The sequence below is a fragment of the Pholcus phalangioides genome, unplaced genomic scaffold (genome assembly GCF_987345545.1).
Source record: "Pholcus phalangioides strain wild (caught in Gottingen) unplaced genomic scaffold, Ppha-v1.0 ptg000008l_1, whole genome shotgun sequence".
Classification (NCBI taxonomy): domain Eukaryota; kingdom Metazoa; phylum Arthropoda; class Arachnida; order Araneae; family Pholcidae; genus Pholcus; species Pholcus phalangioides.
Window position 1 is genome coordinate 21,835,999 of NW_028301601.1, and position 10,967 is coordinate 21,846,965.

General features: G+C 35.9%; 1 protein-coding gene across 1 annotated transcript in view; it reads left to right on the top strand.

Moving 5' to 3' along the window:
* LOC149083983 (uncharacterized) overlaps positions 1 to 8,558 on the top strand; it is a 40,590-nt gene extending 32,032 nt beyond the window's left edge. Inside the window, exon 2 of the mRNA XM_089235243.1 lies at positions 8,473 to 8,558. Coding sequence (XP_089091369.1) covers positions 8,473 to 8,558 — 86 coding nt within the window. The remainder of the gene's footprint in view (positions 1 to 8,472) is intronic.
* The last annotated feature ends 2,409 nt before the right edge of the window (positions 8,559 to 10,967 follow it).

Sequence of the window (10,967 nt, forward strand, 5' to 3'; positions counted from 1 at the left end):
AAAAAACTATTTTTTTGTTTTGTAATGTTGGCTTTCTACACATTATCACCGTGTGCAAACAAAACAACATTCATAAAATTTGTGATCTATACCGAAGTTTACAAAAAACATCCGATAAATTGTAGTATTGTTTTTGCAAATTTATAAAAGAAAATCCCCAATAAGATATTGAAATTATTCATAATCACCGGTAAATGTGATAAATTCAAAATATATCAAAAAATGCATTGTTGATCAGGAGTAGTCCTATTCTGAACATTGTAAGAATTGATAACAAAGGCAAACAATCGACATAAAATAGGTGCGGTTTGCAATTAAATACTTATCATGGCATTTAGCTTTTTTGCTTTTTTCAATAAATTAAAAAAAAAATTCAAATTCCACTCACAGGTGGTGCTGCGAAACGAAAAGCACGGCAGAGCACATAAAACTCGACACAAACGGTGCGTAATTATTATTATATGGCAATTTTCATTACACAAAACTACCATATTCCAACAGGTAAAAAAAGGGTGAGTACTCTTTCTACCCATTTAGATGCATCCTAAGCTGAAAAAAGAACTCATGTTGATGTATTGTAGTTTTATGTATAGTGAATTGTGATCTGTTGTCGAGTTGTATTGTCAACCGTGAGTGAGATTTGAATTTTCGTCATCATCAGAAAGAACTATAGGCTATGATAGAAGTATTTTAGTGCAAACCGGACTTTATTATGTCAATTGGTTAATTTATTATAAATTTTGAAAGTGATTCAGGATTTCTCGTTGACCCTGTATATCAAATTTGCGAAAATGATAGACGATTATGCATATATTACCAGATCAGATTTATAACTTTCACCGTCGCATGCATAATAAAACAATTAGATTTTCCGTAAATCAAGTAAATAAAGTTTCAAGGGTTCGAGATTTGAAGGGAAAAAATAAACCCACCAAAACAAGAAATTGCATATCCTTTTCATTCAAACCTGAGCCGAAACTAACCATTCTTTTTCCACTGATTTGTGTTCATTGTATGCCAAAATGATCCTTTAAAAAATAATGATAAATAAATTAATTAATATGGATCGATCATGCCCTTACGTACACCTGAAGTTCTTAACTTGAAAAAAGAAACATTAAACCCATTTAAAACGGTTAAAAATGAAAGTAGTTAAGAGGATAAGCCGTGTTCCCTCAAAGTGGCCGGCTGGGTTCTAGTCCGTTCCCGGCATACCGGGGAAAACAAAGCTTAATCATTATCACAGTTTGCATTCACCCAATCGAATAGATTTTTAAAATAAAGACATTTAATATTTTTTTCAAGAATCTGTGATTGGAATTTCCCGGAATGTTCGCTCTCGATAATTCCCGGCATGAAAGCAAATTCGGGTAAATACGACAAAAATACCTTGGTAAAAAATACGGCACAAGAAAATTAGTAATTTTGAGCAATCCAAAGGTAAAAAAAGTACCAAAGTCATTCAAAAATCTGCAAAAACTAAACAAATAATTTAAAAAATACATAAAAAGTCATCGGAAAGTCCTATAGGAACTGTCAACCTATTCTGGATACATTACGCAGGTAAAAAGAGTCCCCGATCCTTTTGTAATGACTACCACAAGATACACCACATCTTATAAGAAAAATATAAACGAAAGCGAACGAAAAAAGAAGAAGAATAAAATGGGGCTGTGTCTACATAATCTACTTATTTTCACCGAGAAAAATAACCATCTCAGAATGCAATCCAGAGAGGGTTAGAATCGAGTTATAACACTGTGTGTGGGTGGAAAATGTGACCCACATTCCTTGATCAAACAAGAACTTTGCTGTTTGCTGGAATTTGTAAAGAACCACTAAGGAAAGGAGAAGAAAAATAAAATAAGTACATGGCAAAAGAGGGGACGACATCATATGAAAAGGGCGTAGAAATTAAGTTTTTTCCAACTCGAATCACGTTTTGAACTAGAAGTAAGTTAAGGCAGAGTGTCGTATACTTAAACTCTGCCCAAAGAGGTGAGAATAGCTCGGCCATATTTTTTTTTCTTCCATTGAAAAGTTCCACCACCTGAGTCCGTTCATTCAAGAGCTAGTCATAGCAAAGAACAGAAAAATATGAGGAGAATGGAAGAAAAAGAAAAATTATTCAGTCCACATCTCTACAAAACGTAATTTCAACAGCATTCGATGCTGCCTCTACTACGAGAAAAGTTTTCGGATTCGGCTCCCTTTTTGAACTCAAATGGCTTTTTTTCTTTTTCTAGTTTTTGAAATTTGATTTCTTTCAAATTTTTAAGTAACAATGTTTAGAATATGATTTCTTCCATGTGGAAGAGGTAAATGTGAGTGGAAACAATTTCATTTGCATGTGCTTGAAAGAGAGTAGAATCGTAATTTTTCAAGATTGTAAGGGAAAACATGTGCGTACAGGAAAATGTAGGGGAGGACAACATTTTAAAACGAATTTATTGTATTACTAAGATTAATTATAGGGATATTGTTATAAATATTATTCAGGAATCAGCGTTCTTGGTCAAATAATTCTCGATACCGATACTACAGTATCTCTAGTTTTCTAAATTCTCTAGAATTAAGATCAAAGAAATTAAGATCAAAAAACGAATTAAGATCAAAGAAACTCATTTCTTACGCTATCAAGCGCAGATACGAATAAACATTTGTCTGCAGTCAGCATTGTTTTCCAAATATTTCTTGGTATTAATTCTACAGTGCCTCTAATTTAAAATTTTGTGTGGCATTAAGATCAATAAATAGTTATATTCGGAATCGGATAAAAATTTCAAATATTTCTTGACCTCATCTCTACATTCTTTCTACGGTTTAAAATTCTATGAGATTAAGATAAATAAATATTTGAATTTGGAGTTGGGCAATGAGATGTCCATTGCGATTTATTTTATTTTGGAATAATTAAAAAAAATATATTTATTACATTATCAAATGCTGACACGTGAGGAAATATTGCCAATCATAATTATTATCCAACTATTTCTTGTCCTTAATTCTATAGAGTCTATTAAATTTTTCAAATTCTGTAGAATTGAGATGCAGAAATATTTGAATTACGGCAATATATTTCTTTCTCTTTCATTGAAAATTTCCACCACCCGAGTCCGTTCATTCAACAGCTAGTCATGGCAAACAACAGAAAACTATGGAAAGAATGACTGAAAAAGAAAAATTATTCAGTCCACATCCCTACAAAACGTAATTTCAACAACATTCACTACTGCTGCTACTACAAGAAAAAGGCTTCGTGTTCTACCCTGGAGTGAAATGGGTTTTTAATTTTCAGTTTTTGAAGTACTTCGTGAAATTTAATTCTTTTTAAATTCAAGTAACAATGTTTGAAACATGATTTCATTCATGTGGAAAGAAGAAATGTGAGAGAAACACTTCCATTCATTTTTATATGCTTGAAAGAGAACAGAATCCGAATTTTTGAGGATTACATAGAATTACGTGCCGAAAAAAGAAAACATTATGGAGGCGTAGATCTTCAACCTTCTTCTAGTCCGAGCACTGCCTTCACACATCATCAAAAGAAGAGCACTCTTACGGCAAGTTTGACGTAAGAATGCATGAAATCAGGGTGGTTTTTATCCATGAATGCAATTTGTATAAGGTGATGAATCGAACTATCGACTTTGGATAAGGAAACAATTAACCCATTGCTTCGGTATGGACTCTGACGGCTGGCATGATTTATTTTGAGAATGACTACGTCAGACTGTTAGGTCACGGTCTGCTATTTCTTTCAAACGTTTCGCACGCAGCGGACGCAGCCACTTTCGGAGGTGAGTCTGTTACTACTGAGTGCCGACGATAACATTCCATAGCAAGTGATGCCGGAAAAGTTTATAAGAAGGACATTTGGTAGCATCAGCGCCACCTCTGAAGATGTCAACCACAACTGCGGACAAAATCATAGAAAAAAACCACACCACGTCCTAATAGCCCGGTAAGTCCTTATTCTGAATTAACTCATTGGCTGTACATTACTATATACAGATTATTATTATTTAAAGGAATTCGTGGCCTTCATTTTTCTGTGCACAGGGGGTTGGGGGGGAGGTCCTTGGAAATTATCTTACCGGCACAAATTTTCCGTGGAACACTAAACATTAAGAACCCTTAGTCAAACCTGTTCCATTGAAAGAGGGAAAATAAAAGAAGTCAAGAAATTGTTTAAAAATTAAAAATTTGAACTGATATAAGAAATTAAGGGAGTCCGGAAAAAGTTTCCACGAGCCTTCATAGAAAAACTCAGATTGCCCCCTTGTGGGGCGTGGGTCCCAAGTTTGAAATCGCCGGGCTTAATATCATCACCACATACTTCCCGTAGCATTGGAGGAGAAAACAACGGGTAAGTATTCCAGTAAATAATGTCAGTATAATCGGGTAGTTTCAAAGTTTATCTTAAGTAACATGAAGTGTCTAATAGTTTGCCTTTAGATGCGGGTTGTCGTACTTTGAAACCTCTTATATCCAAGGTCTCATGTTCTATATCATCACCGATCATAGCCAACAGTTCAGGGTCTACAAAGAACGCAATGCATTCAATTACTGGATTAACAACTTGAAGTAGGTCGTCAGATAAATACCGCAATGTTTGCATTGCTATAAAAATTATATTTTGGGCTGTCAGTAAGATATTTGTTCTTTTTTATGTTGAATCACACAGGCATGCATGATCGCAAGAGGAAGATAACTACTTGTTTCAAGTTCTCACAGTCATTGGACGAACTTATATACCACCTAAGCACTCTATTTGCCGCAGTTATCCACTTAGAAAGTGACAGAGGACCCGGATATCGATAGTCTCTGGGAAATGTCCAGAATTAATATTGCTTCGGATATGTCTAGTAAATACTACTGGTTTTTTCTCAGCAATTTTCCGTCTACTTCTGGAATCACAATCGACTGATTCATACTTCACCACAGGGAGCTATACGCATCCTGTGAGCTGTTGGCCAATGGTCTCAAAAAGCTTTAGACTTGCACAATTCATATACTTTTTTTTTTTCAATACGAGCACAACTCAGGTCTATCGCCATGCGGTATCAACTACAGAGTGAGTTGTGCTGGAAATTTAAGTGTTTATGCCTAACTTTCCGAGTGCGTATCTCCAGTGTTGTGTCTGATTTTTCAATGCTGCTATCTATATATTTCAAACTGCGAGTATAGTGATTGGACATTTGTACTGTTGTAGACCTGTTGCTTCCAGTTGCGAGATTTTCTTGAGTTGGATATCGGCTCTGCATTCGCTGCTAGTAGGTTGGAACCACCAACAATCAACTTTACCCATTTAAATGCTCAAAAACATGACGGAAAATGAGTTCGTTGCAGTTTAGTAGACACACGCTCTCCACTGTCGCAGTCTTCTTACGTGCAGTTGTATTCTTCCAGCTGGTGTTAGTGACAGTGCCGTCACACCTCCTCATTTGTAGCTTTTCAAGCGATATTTCTAGTTTACACAGATGAGAAATAATGCTTTGAGTTATGTCGGCTGTAGAACTCGAGGAAGGAGGAAACATGTCCAAACTAAGTCGATTCAAGTTCTTGAATCGCCGGTTATGTATATCGCCGGAATGTATCACGGAAAATATGTTATTTTTCCTCTGTTGTTGTGAAAATACTTGGTTTATATATTTTTGACAAAGGACAGCATCTTCTTTTCTGCTGTGTAAAACTCGGCAGAAAAGAACAAAACAAAAAACAAAAAAAAAGGGTACAAATTTCTTCTCATTAGACGTGCATATAAACTTCGAATCCATCCTGACAAAATCTGATTTTACATTTGTCAACCACATGGGAAAAATCTGTGTCGGTTATCATTCCGATGTCTTGCAGAACATCTGAAGCTGATATTTCAAATCGATCACAGTTCAACGTTGTTGCGCTCAGTTTAACTCTCATCTGCTAACAATGATTTTGTGGCGATGAGCTTGGTGTATGTACGAGGAACGAGCATGTATCCGGCAACGAGGGAACAGTACAGCGAAAATTTTATCAATTCCCGTTTTTCGAACACATTGCGCAACCGGTAAAGTCTGAAATATTAATGATGTTTTAATTTATATATTTTGTTTTTATTGAACCATAAAATAAGCATAACAATTAGTCGCGTGTCGATCGTGGAATTTCATAAACTTCTATAAACTCTAAGTACGAAGTTATCAACCGATTTTTGAAACATTTTTACAGTGGTTTTTCTTCTTATTCAAAGGAGACAACTTTCTCAACATAGTGATTTGGAAATAAAACCTTCATTTTTTGCCCTTGATTCGGTATACTTAAAGTCCCAAGATTCCACCTCCAGAATTTTTTGTAATTTCACATGTATTTACTGTGAAATTGTACCTGAATGAACATGACTCGGGGTCTTTTAGGGCCTGCACCAGAACACCCCCGATGGTAATATAAAGTTTGAACTTCTTTTGTTACATATGCATTTGTACATGTTACTTAGAATCTCGTATTTGTATGCATGTTACTTAGAATCTCGTATTTGTATGCATGTTACTTAGAATCTCGTATTTGTATGCATGTTACTTAGAATCTCGTATTTGTATGCATGTTACTTAGAATCTCGTATTTGTATGCATGTTACTTAGAATCTCGTATTTGTATGCATGTTACTTAGAATCTCGTATTTGTATGCATGTTACTTAGAATCTCGTATTTGTATGTATGCATGTTACTTAGAATCTCGTATTTGTATGTATGCATGTTACTTAGAATCTCGTATTTGTATGTATGCATGTTACTTAGAATCTCGTATTTGTATGTATGCATGTTACTTAGAATCTCGTATTTGTATGTATGCATGTTACTTAGAATCTCGTATTTGTATGTATGCATGTTACTTAGAATCTCGTATTTGTATGCATGTTGTCAAAGGCAACCTAAAATAACCCCATTCCTTTTGGTATAACATAAATATTTTCGTACATGCCTGGCCCCTCACGTGCTTTTTTAAACTATCTAAATGACTAGGGCTACTTTAAGAGCCTCATACACATTCCGGAAATGCTCTGAGGAAAAACTGGGCGGTAACGGCCTTCGGTATTTCCGGAACGTGTGTGAATACAAAATTGTGCAGATTTGGCGGACTGTTCAGGTGGCCTGATGGGGAAATGGCCTGTTTAATAACCATTTTGGATAACTGCAAACTCTCGAACTGTACAGGCTGACAGGAGTCTGTGTGCGCGTGGCTTAAGTTCAGTTTTTTGAGCTCGCGGTTCTGTCAACATGTGCCGGTAATTTCTAGAAGAGTTTGTAGTAAAAAATTGGAGATCTTCGTAGCTTCTACCAATTGCTAGAAATCCGCAGCCTTCACAAGGATGGGGCTGACGGGGCTTCTGCCCCGGGGCTAAGGGCAAATTGCTATACTTTTTCTAGTTTTTCTTGCCATAAATTCACTATAGAATGATCCGTGAAAAATCTGGCTTGTGGACCCGGCAAAGATACCAGCCTAGGGGCCTGAGTATCACATTGGAACGATTCTCATCTATCACCATGAAGGCTCCATAAAGGGACATTGCTTCAGTATGGGAGGGTGGGGGTCATGCAGAAATCGTAATGTCACCGTATGACTCTCGTGAGGACAAACAGTCAATTTGTTTCCAAATTTTCATGAGAGAATCTTGTTATTTAACGACTGGTCCAGTCCATAAAGTGGTAGTGGGTTTGAATTAGTTTCTTCGTCCATCCGCAAGCAATTGCGCCAATCTCTAGGCACAGATCCTGTCGCTGCTGGATTTGTGACTCGCCGGCAATGTGTTATGCCCTATGGTGGAGGTAAGGTAACACATACTGATGTAATAATTAGTTTGGAGGCATTCTGTTCGTTATTTGCGTATATTTTCTTTTACTTTAGTACGTCAGTACCACCTATCGGCTGTTTTTGAGTTTTTTTTTTTTTTTCTGTCTTGAAAAAATTCCCGTGACCTAGCGATGCTAACCCTGCAAACAGTTTTTAATTTCTGTTATTTTTCCGGTATCTACGAATTTTTAAAGTTTCTATGGACTTTTTGCCCACCTTGTATATATTTATCTTTCCAAAACACAAATTTCAAACAATGACTAATGAGCATATTTGTATTCAAATAACCTGTAAGTTTTATCGTCAAAATAAGGAAGGGAAAGCGGCAGCACACACAAATCAGAGCGAATATAAATTTCCAGAAGTTTCCGAATTGTTTCGAATTTCAACATGAAATACTTATTCGATTCCCCACTTGTCAAATTCTTGCTGCTATTTTATATTGAAATTACGATAACAAGAATCTTGAGAAGTGTGTTTGTAATCTGAAGAGAGATGGTGTTTCCCCCTTCTCCACACACCCTGAAGAAATGTACAATTTCAAATTGTGAATATATAAGATGAGTGGAAAATAAATTCTCTTCTTACGTGAATTCACACATTTTATTTAAAAGAATTGTGTTTTTTTCTTCTTCTTGCAGATTTGATAAGCAAATGCCTTTATAATGTTACAGCAAAAGGTGCACAACCTGTCAAGTTTCACGGGCTTAATATGCTGTATCTCTGACGCTCGCGGGCCAGAAACTTGTACATATATATGATGACCATATGACCCGTATTTTACGGAACGTTCCCGTAATTTTGGCTATCGCGTATCTTTTTCATGAAAAATATATAGTCTGTTTTTCCACGTTTTCAACGAGGCTTACTGGAGTTTTTGAAATCAATACTTGAGATGGTTTTCAGGTCTTATTAGTTGTAATATAGTACAGTAGCACCGCTTATAAGAGTCACGTTTTGGTTCATCTATTTTGATTCTTGTAAGTGGTTGATTCTTATATACGCAAATTTTTTCTCAGTTGCTCCTATATATGTGGTGAAGTTGGGAACTTCAAAAATATAACGGATAAAAACAATAAGGATTGAATAAATTGACAAAAGACTAAACTAGTTTCTGACCAGTTTTTTTTTTACCATGAATCACTTGTCGAAAATTTCGTTATTCACCGAAGGTAAGTTCGCGTTACTGCAAAGATGTAACCAGTGTCGGGAGGGAGGGGGATGGGAGGCAGCACTCAATATCGGATGGTTCTCACAAAGGTAAAAATATCAATAGGTAGTCCTCCAATGAATACCTTGTGAATAACAAAAACGTTCTACAAGTTCCCACCACATGAAATGAACGGTGGCAGTTTTTGAAGAAGAAAAAACTGATTCTAATAAGTAGAAATCCAATTTTTTTAACCGATGATTTTCTATGTTAAAACAAAGTTTGGCCGATTTGATTCTTAAAGCATGTTAATTCTTATACGTGGTGGCTACCGTAATTATGACTATCAGAGTTAGTATAAATGTATTCAAAATCCCACATATTTTTCACATATATACATTTTTTTTTTCATTGATGACATTTTTAACCATGCCAACTTGCAGTAGCTCTCTATTTCTCGCCATTAACGGTTTTCCAGCAATAGATGATAATTATACCTCCTTCTGACAACTTTTTCCGGTTGCAATTACCTTTGCTTTTGACAATGTTTGGTTGTAATTGACATTATTAAAAAAACAAAGGTCGCAAAATGCAAATAGTCCAATTAGGTGGCTGAAAAGCGATACCTTGTAAAAAATATGGATCACTAATATAACTAAAATACAGCAACCTAAGATTAGAGCTTATATCACTAGGAAACAAATACACACTAAAATGAAACTATTAGTGTGTATTTGTTTACGAAAACTAAATTAAATACGAAACTATTCATTTAGTATTAAATAAAATAAACTGCCATAAAAAAATTGCGGTCGTCTTATCTAAGAGTACGCGGATAGCTTCTCGTCGTTCCAATATGTTCATTGTATTTCTTTTTGAACGTGTCAAATGTGTTAGAATTCACTACCTCCGAGGTTAAACTAAAATTTTTGGCTGGCTTTAAATTGGCATTTTTACTTGGCTTTGAAAACTTTTTTTTTAGCGATAATTGGTGTGCGGGATATGGATCCCCTATTTCCTGTTTTTTTTATGAGCTTGTCAACCCAAGCATTTATCGTGTTGTGTGTTTTGATATTTCTCTACCAGAACACCTTTCGCTGGTCGGGTGTAATTTGGTCTCCGGGCCTAAGTTTGCACACCCCCTGTGTTACAAAATAAGTTGGTTATCGACAGTCAAGCCACGCTGACTGTATGCTGCAACGCTGTGGTAGATTATTGTTCATCAGGATGCACCAAGAAAGAAATTATACAAACGTAGCTATGTATAGCGTGCGCCCAGTGTTATGCGTGCTATGCGTGCAGGGGTTGCGGTATGTGTGTGTGTGTGCGTGCGCACGTTCCCCCGAAAATTTCACTTAATGATGAAGAAGAGCAAATTAAAGCATTTTTGGTAAAAAAAGGAGTTGATTTGGTTAAACAAATTTTCAAACAAATCTTGTTTGGTTAACACTTAACAAATCTTGGTAATAAATTTTCCATTCTAGGGAACGAAAGAAACACCTAATAAGAAGGTTATAACATCGCGCTACATGGGGGAGAAAAAGCGCCAATCGCGTGAAAGAACAAGGTCGAGCTTGGCGACCAACGAGATTTATTATCTCAGTTCATTTTTGAAAAGCTGCAACGCTCTGCAGGGGAAGGGAGCAAACTTACTTTAGTGTGTGCTTGGTGCGTAACTGGCCGTTGCAAAAATGACACGTCACAGAAATTCAAAATTTATAACTACGTAAATCCTCGCCCGATTCTACCAAAATTGAAAACAATTTTCCGTATAAGTTTTTTCTACAAGGAATCACGTGTGTAATTATCGGACGGTCGATACTATCCACTGGATACCTTGTACACTAATAAATTTTAGAACTTTTTTTCCTCAGAAGATAACAACAAAAAAAAAAAATTTCAATCTGGACTAAATTTTACGTACCGCATCAGCATATTATGCTCTGGAAAAATCTGAATGACGCAATTTATGCATTTATGCAACTG